The sequence below is a fragment of the Oncorhynchus mykiss genome, chromosome 19 (assembly GCF_057628025.1).
Source record: "Oncorhynchus mykiss isolate SJ-2025 chromosome 19, ASM5762802v1, whole genome shotgun sequence".
NCBI lineage: Eukaryota > Metazoa > Chordata > Actinopteri > Salmoniformes > Salmonidae > Oncorhynchus > Oncorhynchus mykiss.
In genome coordinates this window covers 59,578,367-59,602,017 of record NC_143040.1, presented here as the reverse complement: position 1 = coordinate 59,602,017, position 23,651 = coordinate 59,578,367, and the positions used below count along the sequence as shown (strand labels likewise).

General features: G+C 45.1%; 1 protein-coding gene across 2 annotated transcripts; it reads right to left on the bottom strand.

The window, feature by feature from the left end:
• Positions 1 to 1,924: 1,924 nt before the first annotated feature.
• LOC110498087 (BTB/POZ domain-containing protein KCTD3) lies at positions 1,925 to 21,685 on the bottom strand. Of its 2 annotated transcripts, none has more exons than XM_036955031.2 (19): positions 21,238 to 21,685; positions 20,586 to 20,639; positions 20,291 to 20,336; positions 20,066 to 20,139; positions 19,893 to 19,951; positions 19,503 to 19,583; positions 19,088 to 19,237; positions 16,353 to 16,443; positions 16,163 to 16,247; positions 15,983 to 16,088; positions 15,732 to 15,847; positions 15,529 to 15,616; positions 15,263 to 15,379; positions 11,232 to 11,402; positions 7,203 to 7,358; positions 6,353 to 6,449; positions 4,808 to 4,998; positions 4,323 to 4,461; positions 1,925 to 4,204 (listed from the first exon to the last, which is right to left on the bottom strand). In XM_036955031.2, the coding sequence occupies exons 1-19, from the start codon at positions 21,306 to 21,308 to the stop codon at positions 3,520 to 3,522; spliced, it is 2,577 nt and encodes an 858-aa protein (XP_036810926.2). In that variant the 5' UTR covers positions 21,309 to 21,685; the 3' UTR covers positions 1,925 to 3,519. The 2 variants fall into 2 exon arrangements, with proteins under 2 accessions (XP_036810926.2, XP_036810928.2); XM_036955033.2 differs by having other exon boundaries at positions 21,556 to 21,677.
• Positions 21,686 to 23,651: the final 1,966 nt, after the last annotated feature.

Here is a 23,651-nt window from a genome sequence, read left to right as displayed (position 1 = left end):
AGGTGGTAGAGCATGGGGCTCAGGTGGTAGAGCATGGGGCTCAGGTGGTAGAGCATAGAGCTCACGTGGTAGAGCATGGGGCTCAGGTGGTAGAGCATGGGGCTGAGGTGGTAGAGCATGGGGCTCAGGTGGTAGAGCATGGGGCTCAGGTGGTAGAGCATGGAGCTCAGGTGGTAGAGCATGGGGCTCAGGTGGTAGAGCATGGGGCTTGCAATGCCGGGATTGTGGGTTTGATTCCCACGGGACCAGTACGAATAAAGTATGAAAATGTAAGCACTCACTACTGTAAGTCGCTCTGGATAAGAGCGTCTGCTAAATTACTAAAATGTTTTTAAAAAGTTCAAACTTGTAACAAGGCTGCATGGGATTATTACTAATGCGACTCGGCGCACCCAATGGCCATGTCCGTGATATGTAGAACACAGGGAGCCATTTGCTAATTCAACACCTCCAACATTGCCTAAATAAAAACAATGAAACTGCTATGCCGTAATGGCAAAACTGATTGAATCTATCCCTATGAGTCAACCAAGTTTGTTATTGCTGGGATGAAGCAAAAACCTGCACCCCTATTATACCCGACCTTACGATACAAGGTTACCAGGTTAGTGTGAATACTACTAGCCAGCTAAACCCAAGCTGAACCATAGGGTCATAAATAGGTCCAGTCTTTAGACTTCATCCTGTCTAGTCAGCTCAGACACAACAGCAGTGCCAACAGGTGAATAACAGATTAGTACTATACCATAGGTCAGTAAGCACTGATACATACTATATACAGCAACATAATAATGTGTTTGTACATACGGTGTTATACAAAATGTTATAACGAGCAACATAAATAGATCTATTTATTTTCTTTAGTATCTGGCTGGAGTGAAAGTGTAAATATGAGAAGAGATGTAGTTTAGGCCTAGATTCAATCTGATCGCCCCTATACAACTTTCAAATAGATTCAATCTGATCGCTCCTATACAACTTTCAAGTAGATTCAATCTCATCTCTCCTATACAACTTTCAAGTAGATTCAATCTGATCTCTCCTATACAACTTTCAAGTAGATTCAATCTGATCGCCCCTATACAACTTTCAAGTAGATTCAATCTCATCTCTCCTATACAACTTTCAAGTAGATTCAATCTGATCTCTCCTATACAACTTTCAAGTAGATTCAATCTGATCGCCCCTATACAACATTCAAATAGATTCAATCTGATCGCCCCTATACAACATTCAAATAGATTCAATCTGATCGCCCCTATACAACATTCAAATAGATTCAATCTGATCGCCCCTATACAACATTCAAATAGATTCAATCTGATCGCCCCTATACAACATTCAAATAGATTCAATCTGATCGCCCCTATACAACATTCAAATAGATTCAATCTGATCGCCCCTATACAACATTCAAATAGATTCAATCTGATCGCCCCTATACAACATTCAAATAGATTCAATCTGATCGCCCCTATACAACATTCAAATAGATTCAATCTGATCGCTCCTATACAACATTCAAGTAGATTCAATCTGATCGCCCCATACAACATTCAAATAGATTCAATCTGATCGCCCCTATACAACATTCAAATAGATTCAATCTGATCGCCCCTATACAACATTCAAATAGATTCAATCTGATCGCCCCTATACAACTTTTAAAGGCAATGTTCCCACTTTCGTAGAAACCACATTCACGGTAAACGCTGGATATGTCGGCTCAATAGGAACTTACCTTTAAATGTCAAATCGCACTATAAGGCGGATCTAACGTAGATCGGAATAAATCCAGGCCTTAGACGCAGAGGGACAGGCATTATTCCTCAAAGGGCTAAATATCATCTCATACCAAATAAAATGTTACTTCATTATTTAGTCTTCATAGTGCGAGTGCAAATACAATTTAGGTACGATAAAATATGATTCATATCAATATATATTATATGAGAACAAACAGATTTGTCGCGAACAACAGCAAATATGTAGATAGTTACATAAATATTAAATGCATCATCAGTATGGTTACATATATATACATATATATAGTTTGGATTTTGTAGGTATACTCTTCATATACAGTATAATCAGGTTGCATATTATTTAAATGTACATCTTTGTACATGTTCAACATTCCATCTCTTATTGAACACCTCTATCTAAAACAGACCTGGGTCAAATACAGTACATTCAAATACAAGGGGTGTGCTTGATTTAGAGTGTTGGGCAGAGTTTGCACTTTTGGGACTATTCCATTGGTTCCATTGTAGTGGACAAGCTAAATCAAGTGCACCTCAAGTTGTATGTACTTGACCCAGGTCTGGTCCAGTGATGGGGTAGAGGATGTCTTAGGAAGGGAACTAAAGGATGGGCTCCATTGATAACTCTTGCTCTCTATCTCTCTCTCTCTCTCCCCTATTCTCTTTCTCCATCTGAAAGCTATTGTTGGGTGACAGGAGTGACAATAATAGCAGCTATCCAACCTGTGACAACTGGACAGTCAGATGTACAACCTTTGGTCTGAACTTTAACGAGGCCGCATGGGATTTGTTGGGATTACAGTCTGGTGTGGTTTCGTTGCATCCAATGGCAGGTTACGCAAAGAGCCTCTTGTGGATTTGACAGCTCTAACGCAGTTCCACCTCCAACACCTCCAAAACGACGCTATGCGGCTGCCAATCTGATTGAATCTGCCCTTAAGACTCTAGATCCTCTCTCCATCACAGGACAGGGGGATACGTAGATTATGGCTGATGTCAAAGAAGGCACTACAAAATGTAATCCTCCTTATATTTAAAGAAACAATACCATGGAAAGTCACATTGATCTTCAGCATGAGACTGTTGGTCTGTTTCGATCAGGAAGTACAGATAAAGTGATTTACTGTGTAGTGTTGAATTCATTAATGTCTAAAACACAACACACATGGCTACTGGCTACTGGTTTGGGAAAGTGACCACAAGGGGGAAATAAACGTATGTAGCACTTTGTTAACAGTCGGTAAACTACATGCATCCAACACAAGAAGTCTGAATGATGTCATGAGGGACTATTGGAACAAACATTGGAGGTGCACCCTGGCCGTGAACCCACACTCCAAGGGTGTCTCCTGGAGAGTTGGGATATGCAAAAAACACATGTCCAATTCACACACAAGTATTAATACACACTTGTACATGTATGACGTTAGAACAAATATAAGCACCCACCAAATGATATATTATTATTAATTGTGTAGCAACCAGATACCAGCAATGATGGAGATATATAAAGGGTTAAAGTCATGATCCTTAGGCTGTGGCAAGTTTCAACCTCTTGACTGAGAATATAGGGCTTTCTTTTGAGATGTCATGAGATGAAGTTGCCCTCAGACACTGATCTAAGGCCAGTTCCTCCTAATGGTTAGGCTTGTGGAGGGTTGGCTGGTCCTAGATCAGGGTTTACGGGGGTAACTTCTACCTGAAGCTGTTGACTGACAGACACAAGGAGTGTGTCTGCATCAGAGCTGTCTTTCACTCACAGGCTGCTGTCCTGATTGGCCGGCTCGCTGCACTTCCTGCGCCGGGGGGAAGTGGAGGCCAGCTTAGTGGGGGAGGGGGAGGCGGTGGAGGAGGAGTCACTGCATCCCCCCGAGGACACCCCCGAGGACAGCGAGGAGAGCTGGGGGACGGGAGGTGCCCTCTTCCTGCCCAGAAACAACCCCCCCTCAAACCCTGCCTTCCTCCTCACCTCAGACCTAGCCTCTGCCCCTGAACCAAGCCCCGCCCACTCCTCCTCCTCCGATTGGAGCCTTCGACGAATGTCTCCACCAGGGCTCTCAGGCGGTTGCCGTGGCGATTCTGTGATACCCTCAGCTGCATCGGCGTCTGTGACCACAGCAACGTTAGCAAAGACATTAGCGTAGGCGGCATTAGTGGTTCGGCTAGCCCAGAGCTCCATGGCAGAGCCCCTCCTTCCAACCTCCTCTCCAGCCTCACACAGCAACCGGGTTCTGGCTTCTGTACCTGGGCGTGCCCCCTGTCCTGGAGCCTGTCCAGGGCTCTCCAGCAAGCCTTTCCCTGGGGAGAAGTTCTGGAAGTTTTTGTAGTTGTGGAAGGACTCTGTGCGCCGGGCTCGGGCCAGCAGTGGGCTCTCTCTGTAGGGTCGCAGAGCTCCGTAGGTGGCCGTCTCTGGAATGGGATCCTGGGCCTGCAGCTGGAGGCTGGAGAGATAAAGACAACGGGGGTCAGAGAAATAGATATAGACAGCATGAAAAAGACACAGTAGACAGACAAACGTGCACAACATAAAGAGTCAGACTCGGGGGTGTAGAGACTGACCTGGAGCAGGACTCTCGGAGACGGCTGGGCTGCAGCACCGAGGGGGCGGGGCTGATGTTGGGCGTGGCACAGCGGGAGGTGCTGAGGTCACACTGGTCCAATAGCTGAAGCAGCTCCTCTTCTGTTGGCCCGCCCACCTCTGTCAATCAAACACATTATAATTGATCAGTGTCAAAACAAAGTGTCAATTACTAATCAAATCAAATGTTATCTGTCAAATGCAGAGAGAAAAATATAGAAAAATAACACGAGGAATAAATACACAATGAATCACTATATCCATGGGGTACAGGTACTGAGTCGATGTGCAGGGGTGCGAGGTAATTGAGCTAGGGGTAAAGTGACTAGGCAACAGGATAGATAATAAACAGACTACAAGCCATGGATAGGTACAATGCCCTCAGATGCATAATGTTCCTATACAAATGATTTGTTATCTTTTCACACAGACACACCTTTCCACTACACACACACACTCGCCTTACCATCCTTCTTCTCCTCTCCCTTGTTGGCAGTATCCATAGCGGTGGTGAGGTCCCACATCTGAATGCTGCCATTGCCATGGCCTGTGAACAGGTACCTCCTGGGTCTAGAACCCATCCTGCTAGAACCCTCACACTCCCTAACTGTGAAACACGAGATGGTGGTCCCATCCACTGCCGCCACCTCACAGATCCTTGTGGGGACAAGCAGGACAGACCACATCAGACTGCAACAGACCGGAACTGACTGCATTCAGACCAGAACAGAGCAGCCACAGTTCTGGTAGCTCAGTGTGTTGGAGCCATAGTAATAGTAAATGAATTACAATACTACAGTAATAGTAAATTAATAGTAATTTCATAGTATTTCTATGGCTGGAGCATAGTGCTAGCAATACCTGGGTTATAGGTGGAATGTCTACTTGGACCACATTTGGTGAATTTACAGTTGAAGTTGGAAGTTTACATACACTTAGGTTGGAGTCATTAAAACTTGTTTTTCAAGCACTCCACAAATTTATTGTTAACAAACTATAGTTTTGGCAAGTCGGTTAGGACATCTACTTTGTGGATGACAAGTAATTTTTCCAACAATTGTTTACAGACAGATTATTTCACTTATAATTCACGCCTGAAGGTACCTCGTTAATCTGTACAAACAATACTACGCAAGTATAAACACCATGGGACCACGCAGCCAGACTACTGATCGTACTTTTTGGAGAAATGTCCTCTGGTCTGATGAAACAAAAATATAACTTTTTGGCCATAATGACTATAGTCATGTTTGGAGGAAAAAGGGGGAGGCTTGCAAGCCGAAGAACACAATCCCAACCGTGTAGCATGTTGTGGGGGTGCTTTGCTGCAGGAGGGACTGGTGCACTTCACAAAATAGATGACATCATGAGAAAGTAAAATTATGTGGATATATTGAAGCAACATCTCAAGACATCAGTCAGGAAGTGAAAGCTTGGTCGCAAATGGGTTTTCCCAATGGACAATGACCCCAAGCATACTTCCAAAGTTATGGAAAAATGGCTTACGGACAACAAAGTCAAGGTATTGGAGTGGCCATCATAAAGCCCTGACCTCAATCCTACAGAAAATTTGTGGGCAGAACTGAAAAAGCGTGTGTGAGCAAGGAGGCCCAAAAACCTGACTCAGTTACACCAGCTCTGTCAGGAGGAATGGGACAAAATTCACCCAACAAATTGTGGGAAGCTTGTGGAAGGCTACCTGAAACATTTGACCCAAGTTAAACAATTTAAAGGCAATGCTACCAAATACTAATTGAGTGTATGTAAACTTCTGACCCACTGGGAATGTGATTAAAGAAATAAAAGCTTAAATAAATAATTATCTCTACTATTATTCTGACATTTCACATTCTTAAAATAAAGTAGTGATCCTAACTGACCTAAGACTGGGAATTTTTACAATAATTAAATGTCAGGAATTGTGAAAACGCTGGATGAAAGAGCTAAATGACCATGTTTATCAGACAAGGCTATAACATCATGATATGTGTGTATAACTAATGTTTAATACCTTTTCCCAGTGGAGGAGAGGCGAACAAACAGCTTGTTGGTGATGGGGATGACCTTCTGAATAAACACCTGCTGGTCGTCTCTCTCCCCAAATGGACCTGAGGGGAGACCACACCACCCTGGATACTGGTATCTAGACCCACCCTGGATACTGGGCTCTAGACCCACCCTGGAAACTGGGCTCTAGACCCACCCTGGATACTGGGCTCTAGACCCACCCCTGGATACTGGGCTCTAGACCCACCCTGGATACTGGGCTCTAGACCCACCCTGGATACTGGGCTCTAGACCCACCCCTGGATACTGGGCTCTAGACCCACCCTGGATACTGGGCTCTAGACCCACCCTGGATACTGGGCTCTAGACCCACCCTGGATACTGGGCTCTAGACCCACCCTGGATACTGGGCTCTAGACCCACCCTGGATACTGGGCTCTAGACCCACCCTGGATACTGGGCTCTAGACCCACCCTTGGATACTGGGCTCTAGACCCACCCTGGATACTGGGATCTAGACCCACCCCTGGATACTGGTTTCTAGACCCACCCTGGATACTGGGCTCTAGACCCACCCTGGATACTGGGCTCTAGACCCACCCCTGGATACTGGGCTCTAGACCCACCCTGGATACTGGGCTCTAGACCAACCCTGGATACTGAGCTCTAGACCCACCCTGGATACTGGGCTCTAGACCCACCCTGGATACTGGGCTCTAGACCCACCCTGGATACTGGGCTTTAGACCCACCCTGGATAATGGGCTCTAGATTTACTTTAACAATTGTCCATCCACCCCTTCCATTTACCATATCTATTCACTTTCACCTTCCCTCCCGCTCCCCCTCTCTCACCAATGTCATTGCCTGATGAGTAGCTGCCGTGGCTCTCAGTCTCCTCCAATGAGAGGATCTTAAAGGAGGCGAGGGGGGTGGAGCCAGGCTGCGTGGAGATCATGCCTCGGAACCGCGTCACTGTCCACGTACGCACATGGTTGTTGTCCGCACACACTGAAAGGAGACAAAACATACACCCACGGACAGACAGACGAGAGACACACAATGTATATGAAACACAGCCAGACCCACTCTGGAGCCAGACAACTCTGGAGCCAGACAACCCTGGAGCCAGACCCACCCTGGAGCCAGACAACTCTGGAGCCAGACAACTCTGGAGCCAGACCCACCCTGGAGCCAGACCCACCCTGGAGCCAGACCCACCCTGGAGCCAGACCCACCCTGGAGCCAGACAACTCTGGAGCCAGACCCACCCTGGAGCCAGACAACTCTGGAGCCAGACAATGTGTGTCGGGGGGCTAGGGTCAGTTTGTTATATCTGGAGTACTTCTCCTGTCCTATTCGGTGTCCTGTGTGAATCTAAGTGTGCGTTCTCTAATTCTCTCCTTCTCTCTTTCTCTCTCTCGGAGGACCTGAGCCCTAGGACCATGCCCCAGGACTACCTGACATGATGACTCCTTGCTGTCCCCAGTCCACCTGGCTGTGCTGCTGCTCCAGTTTCAACTGTTCTGCCTTATTATTATTCGACCATGCTGATCATTTATGAACATTTGAACATCTTGGCCATGTTCTGTTATAATCTCCACCCGGCACAGCCAGAAGAGGACTGGCTATCCCACATATGCTCTCTCTAATTCTTTCTTTCTTTCTCTCTCTCGGAGGACCTGAGCCCTAGGACCATGCCCCAGGAATACCTGACATGATGACTCCTTGCTGTCCCCAGTCCACCTGACTGTGCTGCTGCTCCAGTTTCAACTATTCTGCCTTATTATTATTCGACCATGCTGGTCATTTATGAACATTTGAACATCTTGACCATGTTTTGTTATAATCTCCACCCGGCACAGCCAGAAGAGGACTGGCCACCCCACATAGCCTGGTTCCTCTCTAGGTTTCTTCCTAGGTTTTGGCCTTTCTAGGGAGTTTTTCCTAGCCACCGTGCTTCTTCACCTGCATTGCTTGCTGTTTGGGGTTTTAGGCTGGGTTTCTGTACAGCACTTTGAGATATCAGCTGATGTACGAAGGGCTATATAAAATAAATTTGATTGATTTGATTGATTGACAACTCTGGAGCCAGACCCACCCTGGAGCCAGACCCACCCTGGAGCCAGACAACTCTGGAGCCAGACCCACCCTGGAACCAGACCCACCCTGGAGCCAGACCCACCCTGGAGCCAGACCCACCCTGGAACCAGATCCACCCTGGAGCCAGACCCACCCTGGAGCCAGACCCACCCTGGAGCCAGACCCACTCTGGAGCCAGACCCACCCTGGAACCAGACCCACCCTGGAGCCAGACCCACCCTGGAGCCAGACAACTCTGGAGCCAGACAACTCTGGAGCCAGACCCACCCTGGAGCCAGACCCACCCTGGAGCCAGACAACTCTGGAGCCAGACAACTCTGGAGCCAGACAACCCTGGAGCCAGACCCACCCTGGAACCAAACCCACTCTGGAGCCAGACAACTCTGGAGCCAGACCCACCCTGGAGCCAGACCCACTCTGGAGACAGACCCACCCTGGAGCCAGACCCACCCTGGAACCAGACCCACCCTGGAACCAGACCCACCCTGGAGCCAGACCCACCCTGGAGCCAGACCCACCCTGGAACCAGACCCACCCTGGAGCCAGACCCACCCTGGAGCCAGACAACTCTGGAGCCAGACCCACCCTGGAGCCAGACAACTCTGGAGACAGACAACTCTGGAACCAGACCCACCCTGGAGCCAGACAACTCTGGAGCCAGACCCACCCTGGAGCCAGACCACCTTGGAGCCAGACCCACCTTGGAGCCAGACAACTCTGGAGCCAGACCCACCCTGGAGCCAGACCCACCCTGGAGCCAGACAACTCTGGAGCCAGACAACCCTGGAGCCAGACCCACTCTGGAGACAGACCCACCCTGGAGACAGACCCACCCTGGAGCCAGACCCACCCTGGAGCCAGACAACCCTGGAGCCAGACAACTCTGGAACCAGACCCACCCTGGAGCCAGACCCACCTTGGAGCCAGACAACTCTGGAGCCAGACCCACCCTGGAGCCAGACCCACCCTGGAGCCAGACAACTCTGGAGCCAGACAACCCTGGAGCCAGACCCACCCTGGAACCAAACCCACTCTGGAGCCAGACAACTCTGGAGCCAGACCCACCCTGGAGCCAGACCCACTCTGGAGACAGACCCACACTGGAGCCAGACCCACCCTGGAGCCAGACAACTCTGGAGCCAGACCCACCCTGGAGACAGACCCACCCTGGAGCCAGACCCACCCTGGAGCCAGACAACCCTGGAGCCAGACAACTCTGGAGCCAGACCCACCCTGGAGCCAGACCCACCCTGGAGCCAGACAACTCTGGAGACAGACCCACCCTGGAGCCAGACAACCCTGGAGCCAGACAACCCTGGAGCCAGACAACTCTGGAGCCAGACCCACCCTGGATACATACAGATATATCATCATCATCGTTATTTTCTTATCCTGCTTCCATAATAACTAGAGCTGAGCGATTAACTGAAATGTCGGTAATTTGACCGATGTCGGTTTAATTATTTGAATTCCATTTTTTCTTTTTTTTCTTTCTGTGAGCTCAATGTGCACATTGCACACTTTATCTAGAGATAAATCAGATCAAGCCGAACTGTGTGATGTAGTAGGAAGTTGTAGTTTCCAACAGGCCAATATTCTACATAGTTTAGCGTAGAAAACGTGATAATCAACTACAATGACCATAATCCATTGCGCGCCTATGTGTTTCTTTTACGCCTGCAACGGAAGAGAGAAGGATGCGAGATCAGAAAGGGATAAATAGAGAGCAGTTCTACCTGAAAACACTGTACATGATCTAAGTGCATCCCACTGCTGTCTTTCCTCTTTATTATTGGCTGTAAATGATTTATTTAAAAATATACTGAACAAAAATATGAATGCAACATGCAACCCTATCAACAGCATACCACCCTGCATACCACTGCTGGCTTGCTTCTGAAGCTAAGCAGGGTTTGTCCTGGATGGGAGACCAGATGCTGCTGGAAGTGGTGTTGGAGGGCCAGTAGGTGGCACTCTTTCCTCAGGTCTAAAAAAACATCCCAATGACCCAGGACAGTGATTGGGGACATAGGGTGCTGTCTTTTGGATGGGATGATAAACGGGTGTCCTGACTCTCTGTGGTCACTAAAGATCCCGTGGCACTTATCGTAAAAGTAAGGGTGTTAACCCCGGATGTCCTGGCTAAATTCCCAATCTGGCCCTCATACCATCATGGCCACCTCATCATCCCCAGCTTCCAATTGGCTCATTCATCCCGCCTCCGCTCCCCTGTAGCTATTCCCCAGGTCGTTGCTATAAACGAGAATTTGTTCTCAGTCAACTTACCTTGTCAAATAAAATAAAAAGTGATTGATAGTTGGTATTCAGCAGTCATAAAAATATGCCTTTATTTACTTTGAAGAACTACTAAAATAGTGATTTTGATTGGCAGCAGCTCTATAGAGATGAGGAGTTTGAATTAAATAATAAAGTAATCAAATAAAATAAATGTAATATACACCACTGAAATATATGATTAAAGTAATGGGAATAAATGATGATTAATAAGTGTAATCAGTAATGGGCAGTCACTACTATCATGGGACTTTTATTCATTGTTTTATTGTTCAATCCACATAATGCATAGTGCATTTAATTATGTTTAAAAAATTGTTTATCAAAACCGAATCGAAAATCATGATTATTTTTGTAATAATCGAACCAAAACCGAACAGACCTCAAAAACAGGACCTCAAAAACAGACCTAATTATGTTTTTTAATCACTCAGCACTAATAACTCGGCTCAAATATATCACACTATTTCCCTTGTCCCTTCTTACCTGAGACCAGATGTTTCTCAGAGAGCATGATCTTGGTGACAGGGGAGCGGTGGACAGTGAAGGTCTGGAAGAGCTGAGGTCCAGAGCCTACTGTCTCAGGGTGTTGGACTATAACCCGCACTGCTCCAGAACTGGTCCCATACGCCATCTCTATCCAGTTACCACTCACACCTAGGGAGAGAGAGAGCAGAGACAACGAGAGAAACTCCCATACAAAACATTAAGAACACCTGCTCTTTCCATGACAGACTGACCAGGTGACAGTTATGATCCCTTATTGATGTCACTTGTTAATTAAATCCACTTCAATCAGTGTACATGAAGGGAAGGAGACAGGTTAAATAATGATTTTTAAGGCTTGAGACATGGATTGTATATGTGTGCCATTCTTAGGATGAATGGGTAAGACAAAAGATTTAAATGCCTTTGAATGGGGTATGGTAGTAGGTGCCAGGCACACCGGTTTTTCAAGAACTGCAACGCTGCTGAGTTTTTCACGCTCAACAGTTTCCCGTGTGAATAAAGAACGGTTCACCACCCAAATAACATCTAGCCAACTTGACACAACTGTGGGAAGCATTGGAGTCAACATGGGCGAGCATCCCTGTGGAAGGCTTTCCACACATTGTCGAGTCCATGCCCGCATCCCTGTGGAACGCTTTCCACACATTGTCGAGTTCATGCCCCAACAAATTGAACCAAAGGGGGGGGGGGGGGTGAAATTCAGTATTAGGAAGATGTTCCTCATGTTTGGTGTACTCAGTATTAGGAAGATGTTCCTCATGTTTGGTGTACTCAGTGTTAGGAAGATGTTCCTCATGTTTGGTGTACTCAGTGTTAGGAAGATGTTCCTCATGTTTGGTGTACTCAGTGTTAGGAAGATGTTCCTCATGTTTGGTGTACTCAGTGTTAGGAAGATGTTCCTCATGTTTGGTGTACTCAGTGTACACAGGCTTCAAACAGCTGAAAATACAATATTTTTGGTTATGGAAAATATATTTCACAGTGGTTTAGATGGTACAATGATTCTCTTCCCAAAGACTGTTTGCTTTATCACAAACTGAAATTAGGCAAAATATTATTGATTTTAGCAACCAGGAAATGTCGATTTCAGCATAGTGCACCTTTAAAACAGTTACAGAATTGAATGGCTGTGATAGAAAACTGAGGACGGATCAACAACATTGGAGTTACTCCACAAAACGAACCTAAATGACAGAGTGAAAAGAAGGAGGCCTGTACATAAAATAATCTAAAACATGCATCCTGTTTGCAATAAGGCACTAAAGTAATACTGCAAAAAATTCCCTTTGTCGCGAATACTTTCCCAATGCACTGTATTTTTAAGCATGGTGGTGGCTGCATCAAGTTATAGGTATGCTTGATATCGGCAAGGACTATGGAGTTTTTTAGGATAAAAAGAAACGGATTAGAGCTAAGCACAGGTAATATCCTAGAGGGATGGTTTAGTCTCCTTTCCAAAAGACATTGGGAGACAAATTCACCTTTCAGTAGGACAATTACACAAGGCCAAATATACACTGGAGTTGCTTACCAAGACGACATTGAATGTTCCTGAGTGGCCTAGTTACACTTTTGACCTAAACAGGCTTTAAAATCTATGGCAAGACTTGAAAATGGCTGTCTAACAATGATCAACAACCAACTTGACAGAGCTTGAAGAATTAAAAAAATAATAAATGTGCTAAAATATTGTACAATCCAGGTGTGCTCTTAGAGTCTTACCCAGAAACTCACAGCTGTAATCGCTGCCCAAGGTCATTCTAACATGTATTGACTCAGGGGTGTGAATAGTTATGTAAATTACACTGAACAAAAATATAAACCCAACAATTTCACTGAGTTACAGTTCATATAAGGAAATCATAGGCCCACCCACTTGGGAGCCAGGCTCACCCACTGGGGAGCCAGGCCCAGCCAATCAGAATTCGTTTTTCTCCACAAAAGGGCTTTATTACAGACAGAAATACTCCTCAGTTTCATCAGCTGTCTGGCTGGCTGGTCTCAGACAATCCCACAGGTGAAGAAGCCGGATGTGGAGGTCCTGGGCTAGTGTGGTTACACGTGGTCAGTGGTTGTGAGGCCGGTTGGACGTACTGACAAATTCTCTAAAGTGATGTTAGAGGCGGCTTATGGTAGAGAAATTAACATTCATTTCTCTGGCAACAGCTCTGGTGGACATTCCTGCAGTCAGCATGCCAATTGCGCACTCCCTCAAAACTTGAGACATTTTAGAGTAGTGTTTTATTGTTACGTCCGTTGTCGGAATGAGACCAAGGCACAGCGTGGTAAATGTACATCTTTCTTTATTTTAGATGAGCACCAAAAAAAAAAAAAGATAAACGAATGTAACATTCTGCAGGCTACACAGTAACTGAACAAAAACAAGATCCCAAAAACTCAGGTGGAAAACAGGCTGCCTAACGATAGACAGTTGCGTCAGATTGGGAACCATACCCGGTCAACAAAGAAATAGAAAACTAGAATGCCCACCCAAATCACACCCTGACCTAACCAAATAGAGAAATAAAAAGTCTCTAAGGTCAGGGCGTGACATTCATTGTCATGTGTAATGATCATGCTGTTTAATCAGCTTCTTGATATGCCACACCTGTCAGGTGGATGGATGATCTTGGCAAAGGATTAACATGGATGTAAACAAATGTGTGCACAACATTTGAGAGAAATAAGCTTTTTGTGCGTAAGGAACATTTCATACATTTTATTTCAGCTTATAAAACACGGGACCAACATTTTACATGTTGCATGTGTAGCAGTGTGATGTTGTTCCCCTAGATTATGCACCAAGTTGCACACGAGGACCAATTCAAAAAGGCCAGGTCAAGAAGGGATGTTAATAATTTGATAATAATAATAATTCAGTGTGTTTTCTTATTTAATTACAGCTGCATAGCTAATGTTATTTTTTGGTGAACAAACACTTTTTCATTTCAATATTGTACATACATGTGATTGTAAAAGTTTTGTATATTTTGGTTTGTTCCATCGCGGGTTATCTGTATTTCCTTACCCCCTTATTGTTCTCTTTTGCCTGACCTTCAGCATAGCAGGGTATGTTGTCCTTGGCTCCGAAATGGTTCAATATAAAACCGTGGTAATGTTACACAATGTGCTGTTATGCAACCATAAGTTTGTTACAATGTGGACAAGATAAAGATTTATGTTAACAAGTTTCACAAAGCTCGCTAACTAGGGTATCCATTGTAACTTGTGAGTACTTGGGACAGTGTTTGAATGAGTGTCCATGTGCTTGCGCAGGTGCCTGAGAGCTATGACTGCGCCAAGGGCTAACATAATGTGTGTTGTCTCTTCGTGTGCAGGTATGTCTTTATGTTGTCTGATTTATGTTCTGTATCATCTTATTACTTATTATAATAATTTTGCACGCCCAATTTTTCAGTTTTTGATTTGTTAAAAAAGTTTGAAATATCCAATAAATGTCGTTCCACTTCATGATTGTGTCCCACTTGTTGTTGATTCTTCACAAAAAAAATACAGTTTTATATCTTTATGTTTGAAGCCTGAAATGTGGGAAAGGTCGCAAAGTTCAAGGGGGCCGAATACTTTCGCAAGGAGGTCCGTGGGAAGATGCACAATTGGCCCAGTGTCGTCCGGGTTAGCGAGGGTTTGGCCGGCTTGTCTCATCGCGCACCAGCGACTCCTGTGGCGGGCCGTGCACAGTGTTTCCTCCGACACATTGGTGTGGTTGGATGCGCGCTGTGTTCGGCTTGGGTTGTGTTTCGGAGGACGCATGGCTTTCGACCTTCGTCTCTCCGAAGCCCGTACGGGAGTTGTAGCGATGAGACAAGATAGTAACTACTAACAATTGGATCATTGGGGGACCTCCTGGTCGCGGCCGGTTGCGACAGAGCCTGGGCGCGAACCCAGAGTCTCTGGTGGCACAGTACAGCGCCCTTAACCACTGCGCCACCCGGGAGGCCCAAATAATATATTTCAGTCTTCGTTGGTGTATCTGTGTATGTACTCACTGGTCTTGGGTGTGAAGTAGACACTGAGGGCAGTTATGGCATCGTCAGATGGGTCGTGGTACAGTTCTGTCACCAACAGATCATTATCCTTCATCCTCAAAGGAAACTTCTGCATGTCTGTGTGAGTGAGTGAGTGAGTGAGTGAGTGAGTGAGTGAGTGAGTGAGTGAGTGAGTGAGTGAGAGAGAGAGAGAGAGAAAGAGAGAGAACATATGAAACCAAGAAGGGCTGGGGTGAATACCATTTCAATTCAGGAAGTGTGTGTACCTATATAGTAGATGGATCCGTTGTTGCAACCCAGAAGCAGGAAGGAGCCAGCTGTGTCACAGCTGGTGATGGGAACTACATCTTGCACCTGATGGAGAGAAAAGAAAGGGTTAAACACTCTCCCTTTCTCATACACACAATGTCAAACACATACATACCCACTTCCAATGACACACAGCCCCACACACCCTATGTATTACTACCTGCCAATGCTGTGTGACAGCGTTCCAGACCCCCACCTTCCCCATGTGACTGGTGGCCACTAGCTGGTTCCCAATGAAGAACAGATGATCTACTGGTACACCCAGACTAAACACACCTAGAGAGAGCGAGGGATAGATATAACAGAGACAGAGAGAAAGGGGGAGTGAGAGAGAGGAGGGGATAGAGTGAGTCAATAACACACACACAAACATGTCTCTCTTTCACAATCTCTCAAACACACGCCCCCTACCTATCTCGTTGCCGCTCCCTCCGTCCTGGATGCTCCAGAGGATGATGTTGCTATCGGAGGCGGCTGCCACCATCTTGTCCTTATCGCCATGGGGACCGCCTACCACCTTAAAAAGAATACATATGATAGATAACGCAACTTTCAGGACAATCCATTGTGATTATAGCAGTACAACAGTACCTTGGCGTTGAGAGCGATTCTCTCAATGGACCAGTCCAGATAGGGGCTAGAAAACACCTGCTGCCACCCTGACGACTCCTTTATCCTGGAGTGGAGAATACACACACGTTAGTACACACACTCAAGATTCATAATCTATCAATAATATCAACTCTGAGTGGATGGATCCAACTACAAAGGCCAGAGTTACCTGTAACAGATGACAAAGTGTGCATAAGCCACTACGATCCAGTTATGATGTCCAGCTACAATCAGCACCTTCCTAGGATCCACCACAGCACCTGGAAACATAATATAGTACTTGACTAACTGCCTGGACACACACAGTGCTGTACAATGTACAGGTAACTGTACAGAGTATATTGTATATAGTACAAAGTATATTGAAAGCAGGTGCATTCACACAGGTGAAAATATCTTCCCATCATGCTTAGAGTCAAGTATAAAAATGCTAGGCAGGCCATTATTTTGGCTACCATGGCTATGCCCCCACAGAATGACAATGTCACTGTCTCTGTGCATGTGACCATGTAAAATGTATTTGGGTGAGGGTGTCAACAAAATGTTATGTCATCGATATAATTCATAGAATAATTCAGTTCTGTGCGTACTACACTAAGAGCCCTGTCATGGTCTCTGACCAGCTTAAACCGGCTGTGGCTCTAACACACACACACACACACACACACACACACACACACACACACACACACACACACACACACACACACACACACACACACACACACACACACACACACACACACACACACACACACACACACACACACACACACACACACACACACACACACACACACACACAATCTCAGAACTAGGTTAACTGGGAGCTTTTGACTGTGGTGCTTCTTACCCCCATCCAGACAGTGTCATGTTAACTCCAGCTGTAACGCAGCCACACACACACAAACATGCACACACCAAGGTTTCCGTTGGGAAAATGTGGCGCTGGACATTTTAATTTACTGGACATTTGAGACATTGACCAGACCCATACGCATTGGATGCGTAACCTGGTTAGGGTGTCCACCCACAGTGCAAAGAATGATGTAAATCACATTTAGAATATGTAAATTCATATTAACAGAACATGCAAATCTAGGATACAATGATATGCGGTCCTTACCTAATTCTGATGTGCACTTTGAACATGTTAGAATAACTGTCCACATATGCTTTTCCTCATCCAACAAGACAAGTAGCAAAACAACTAACTTATGTCAATCTACTATAGTAGAAAGGTTTAGGCTACCTATTCTATTGGTCAGCTTTTAAAGAAAGAAATAGCCTATTCCAAACAGATTCTGGGTCAGTTATAGACAGATCCCAAATTCATACAACCAGTAGGCCTAGGCTACATAAACAAACAATACCTTTTAAAAGCAACGAGTCTGATGCAACAGATCAGAACTTTTAGCTTAAAATGTTGATAAACTATTATTTATTCACATTATATTATTTATTCACATTATGAGCGCAGCAATGCACAGAAGGCAGGAGGCTACGCGTGAATGTTCGTTCCAAAATGCAATTAGCGGGACAACACAGTTGTCAAAGGCACTGCACATGCGAGCGGTTTCATGTGACAGAGATGAACATATTTGTTATAAATTTAGAAAGAGAAGATCTAATAGGCTACTTTGAAGCAAGTTAAGACATGCCTCATAATACTGTATCAAAACATTCAGGTTTCAAACAATTAAGTGCATGTTTTCAAAATGCATACTGCCTCCAGCACACTGTAAAGTGGTGTGTGACGCGCTGATCAAGCCTGCCTTCCATTGCTGATTGATGCCGCGTTCAAAACAACTGAGAACTCGGAAATTTCAGACTTCCCAACTGAGAAAAAAACGAGCTCCGAATAGGAAAAATCTTTTTGAACGGTCATCCAACTCGGAATTTCAACTCGGAAACTCTGGCCTCTTTCTAGAGCTCTGACTTTCTGAACTAATTCCAACTCTGAAACTCTGGCCTCTTTCTAGAGCTCTGACTTTCTGAACTAATTCCAACTCGGAAACTCTGGCCTCTTTCTAGAGCTCTGACTTTCCGAACTAATTCCAACTCGGAAACTCTGGCCTCTTTCTAGAGCTCTGACTTTCTGAACTAATTCCAACTCGGAAACTCTGGCCTCTTTCTAGAGCTCTGACTTTCTGAACTAATTCCAACTCGGAAACTCTGGCCTCTTTCTAGAGCTCTGACTTTCCGAACTAATTCCAACTCAGAAACTCTGGCCTCTTTCTAGAGCTCTGACTTTCCGAACTAATTCCAACTCGGAAACTCTGGCCTCTTTCTAGAGCTCTGACTTTCTGAACTAATTCCAACTCGGAAACTCTGGCCTCTTTCTAGAGCTCTGACTTTCCGAACTGAAGATCACTGACGTCATGATTTGACCTCGTATTTTCCCAGTTGTGTTGAAAGCACCATAAGATGCTGCAGCTCAGCGTGGTCGAACAGATTTTCTACTCAAAGGCTCTGCATTTATATGCTATACACGTGTGATACGATAAATAACAAATATACTGTGCACACAAGCCAATTTAATTTCATACAATTATGCAAATGACCTATAGACCGATAAGCATGACTAGTCAAATGTATTTCCATAGACTGGTATTTCCATCAGTGAATAGGCTAAAATGCATTATTTCGCCCCAATTTTATTTATCGGCTTTTCTAAAAACATTTTTGGGGACAAAAGTCGGCAATTACAGGCTAACGGAAACCCTGGCACACACACACAGCCCATCTCCTGACCAATGGTAGGACTGAGTATTCTGATTGCTCTTTAAACAGGCACACAGTGTTCTAATAAGTCTGGGGAGTAGAACAGCCCAGCTCCAGCCCTGCTCCATGCCTCATTACACACATCCTTGTTTTTTAACCCTTAACTGCCCCCCTGCTTACCCAGTCTGTGTGGCGCCTCGGCTCCAGGGGGTCCGGGAAGGGAGGTGTGGGGGGGGCAGGTTTGGGGGAACCCCCCTTCTGCTCCGCTAGGACCAGGCCGATCCTCAGCGGCAAGGCCAGAGTCTGCAGGGGTGGGGCTGGAGTTACGGGCTGGGAGAAGCACATTCTTTAATCCACCAATCAACCAACCAACTCATGAAACAATACATCAAATTCTACATTACTAACACATTTTATAAATGTCAAAGATACCAAAAGTACAAAGACAAAACTAACACTAGAAAGAGCGTCACTAGAGCACTTATATTTCCCTTGTAAACAAACAGAGGAATAGAGAGAGAGTACAATGTCCTGTAATTCACCTGTGCCAGAGGATGCAGAATTCTAGGTAAGAGGAGTTGTGGGAATAAAGTACCTGGAGGGGGAAGGTATCCATGGAACAGAACACTGCCACAGCACAAACGTTCTATTTCCTCACACAGCAGCAACCTCCTCACTGAAGACAGCCACCACAACACAAGAGACAGATATTCAGAAATACTTCAGAAACCAAACATAATTATGCCACCAAATCAGCACTTCGTGTCAGTTTTATATTGTATATTTTATATAGGTAGTATAATGTATCTGATAGCTAATAGGTAAGTGGACAAGGGAAAACTATAAAGTGATTATTATTTGTGTTTTTCCCCAGATTAGCTAAAGACATGAAGTGAGAAATATAGCAAATAAATACCTATGTAATACCATAGTAATACCAGATAGTAGCATAGTAATTATTCAATTTAGTGCATGGAGGCGATACCTAATGGCGTTATCCCATAAAACTCAGCTTCATGGCGGAGAATGTTAATGTTTACCCCCCTACGAAGAGAAGAGAACATCAGTCAAGACCTAACCTGGCCCAATATGCTTCCCCATAATGTAGACTATATACACATATTGACCTTGTATGTAAGGAGGGTCAGGTATTTTTACCTTAAGTCTAACTCTTTGGTTCGAAGGAAATTCAAGATGGGCGCAAAGGCTGTTGGGTCCCTGTCAATAAATATCTAGAGGACAAGAGGGACATTTAGAACCATGTTGTTTTTCTTTTGGGGGGGGGGGGAGGGGATAAATACCATTGGTACAGTAATATCACTGTATAAAAGAGCATAAGAGAGTACATCTGTGGAATGTTTAGTAGAAAGACTCAGAACTCACAGCTCCAGTTTCATCCAGTAGAGATGATATTCTCCCACTCAGCAAACTGAAACACACACAGGCACATACACACACTTAACCTCTTGCTCTAGTTAGCCATAAAAAGCTAATCTCAGCCTTCGCTCTGGCTTTATCTCAACTGTGGGGCAATCCTGTAGTCCTAACGCTGTTTGATACACTGTACATTACCAAAATTGATTCGCTGGGAGATAAACATCAAGTGAACTGGGTCACCTTTCCAGAGCTGTAGCCAGATCACATCTTAGCAGAGATAGAGATGTGTGGATTGACCCACCTTGAAAAGAAAGAGTCTGGGATCCACATGAGAGTCTGTCTAGAGGTGCTGAACCTGAGGAAGGAGAGGATATACCTAAGATCACACCGACTCAGACATATCATGACAACGCAAAATGAATGAGATTCAATAACAGTGGATTGTATTGTACAATACTACTATTTTCACGTTTTTCATCATATTCATCCAGAGATACACAAGCCCAGGTGTAGGATATCACCACATATTGTATTCCTATGTCCAAGCCAAGGTGGGATCATCTTACAGATCAATACACACATACATTATGGAAAGTGTTTAATGTGGGATATCATGCTTGGGTAATTCATTTGCTGCTGCTAACACATATGTGACTGGAACACCGTCAATAATTTGGGGAATTTACTACACATTGTTCAGACATATCCTGAAATACGTTTTGCAACAATGTAAACACGCCTTGACAATGCGGGCGCGTGTGTTGCGTGCTTTTCGTGCATTTTATCGCAGCCCGTATTCCATGTTATCGTCTGCGACATCATATCAACCTAAAAAGAACGACCAAGCCGTCTGTCTGCCTGTTCGAGTCTGTTAATACTATCCTGCCCTCCCTGAGAGCAAGCACATAGACAGTTATTTTAGACTGAATTGGCCGATTTAAACGATGTAATACCGTGTCCCACCAACGTTCAGTTGGATAATTTCTCCCATCCCAGATGTTAAATTGTTGCCATTCGCGGCCATGTTTCCACCCCGTCCCGTGCGCGTGGGTTACTCGTAGCCAGCAGGAGCTGTAGTTTCCAGTACGTTGTAGCAATCTCCAGTTTCCCCACTTCGGCTCCTCGCTCCCCCGCGTCCTTCCAAGCCTCCATAAAATATTTCACTTCCAAACAGCAACTGCAATTCTCCCTGCATACATAATCTAGCATAAACTACAGCTATGTGTAACCTTGTGGTAATGGTCAGGCGCGTCTAATTTTGCTGTATTCACCGATATACTGGTTCCTATAGATCCATGTGTGTTTTTAGTGGCGTGTATTTTAGGGTCTGGTCAGTTTTCTGTGTCGTGCGGTGACTCGATGCTGTGATCTTCTTAAATGAGGTATAATGGCGGTTGGCATCCAATATGTTGCATTAGCGCCCCCAACTGAACTATAGTATAAATCCATTACACGTTGTAATACATCGTGGGAAAAGGGGAAACGGGAAAAATGTAATAAAACATTTTTTTAATTACCATACCTACACTCATTAAAACCCACCACCTTATTCCACTAATTGAATCTGATCCTACCCCAGGCCAACGACCTGGAAGGAAGGGACACCACCAGTCAACACACCCTGTAACTCTTCTGAAGTCAAATCTCGTACACCCAAGTACTTCTCAGCTGCTGCCAAAACAACATATATTTTCTGTGATTTACTTTCCATTTCTGCGGTACAGTTGATAACCATTGCTACAGAATGAACGCTAAGAAGCGAACCTTACTGAAGCATATATAACTCATAGGCCCGTCCCTCTGTGCTGGCACAAATCTACTACTCAGAAGGATCCTCTCAGCATAACTCACCCTTGACCCATCTTCCTCTACTTTCTTCACTGCCTCAGCATACAACACATGTACTTCCGATCTCCAGCAACATGGGCACCCCTACAGTTGACACACAACTTTTACCACTGAAACTACACAATCCTTTGTCTCATGCCCTCCTGTACACTTCTCACATCTTGTAATCTCCCTCCTAAACACTGGTGCAACATGACCATAAACGTAGTACCTGAAACACAGCAGTGGATTTTCCACTAAAGATCTAACAGGATAACTGAAATATCCTAACATGACTTTGTCAGGTAAAGACTCTGATTCAAAACTCAAAACGCACAGAGCGCCCACTCCCTCTGGGTGGAAGAAACACAAACTTCACAAGTCCACTTCAGCTTACCTTCACCGATTTAACAGTACCCAACATCTTTTCCACCCAACCTGATACCACATTTGGATCAGCCAAAATGCCTTATCATAGTAGTTACATATTCAACCTCAGGAGGCTGTGGAAGTTTGGCTTGTCCCTAAAACCCTCACAAACTTTTACAGATGCACAATTGAGAGCATCCTGTCAGGCTGTATCACCGCCTGATACTGCAACTGCACCGCCCGCAACCGCAGGGCTCTCCAGAGGGTGGTACTGTCTGCCCAACGCACCACCAGGGGGCAAACTACCTGCCCTCCAGGACACCTTCAGCACCCGATGTCACAGGAAGGCCCAAAAAAATCGTCAACCACCCGAGCCACGGCCTGTTCACCCCGCAATCATCCAGAAGGCGAGGTCAGTACAGGTGCATCAAAACTGGGACCGAGAGACTGAAAAACAGCTTCTATCTTAAGGCCATTCCACTGTTAAATAGCCTTCACTAGCCGGCTTCCACCCGGTTACGCAACCCTACACATTAGAGGCTGCTGCCCTATATTCATACAGTTGAAGTCAGAAGTTTACATACACTTAGGTTGGAGTCATTTAAACTTGTTTTTCAACCACTCCACATATTTCTTGTTAAATAACAAACTATAGTTTTAGCAAGTCGGTTAAGATATCTACTTTGTGCATGACACAAGTAATTTCCAACAATTGTTAACAGAGATTTTTCCACGTGTAATTCACTGTATCACAATTCCAGTGGGTCAGAAGTTTACATACCCTAAGTTGACTGTGCCTTTAAACAGCTTGGAAAATTCCAGTAAATGATGTCATGGCTTTAGAAGCTTCTGATAGGCTAATTGACATCATTTGAGTCAATTGGAGGTGTACCCGTGGATGTATTTCAAGCCTACCTTCAAACTCAGTGCCTCTTTGCTTGACATCATGGGAAAATCAAAAGAAATCATCCAAGACCTCAGAAAACATTGTAAACCTCCACAAGTCTGGTTCATGCTTGGGAGCAATTTCCAAATGCCTGAAGGTACCACGTTCATCTGTACAAACAATAGTATGCAAGTATAAACACCACGGCACTATGCAGCCGTCATACCGCTCAGGAAGAGACACGTTCTATCTCCTAGAGATGAACGTACTTTGGTGCGAAAAGTG

Excerpts from the sequence above, each read along its gene's own strand:
- LOC110498087 (XM_036955031.2), bottom strand. The coding sequence starts at position 21,308 with ATGGCCGCGAATGGCAACAATTTAACATCTGGGATGGGAGAAATTATC. Across the intron at positions 15,380-15,528 it reads CGGATCCATCTACTATATAG|ACATGCAGAAGTTTCCTTTG; the intron begins GTACACACACTT and ends TCACTCACACAG. Across the intron at positions 6,450-7,202 it reads CTCATCAGGCAATGACATTG|GTCCATTTGGGGAGAGAGAC; the intron begins GTGAGAGAGGGG and ends GTCTCCCCTCAG.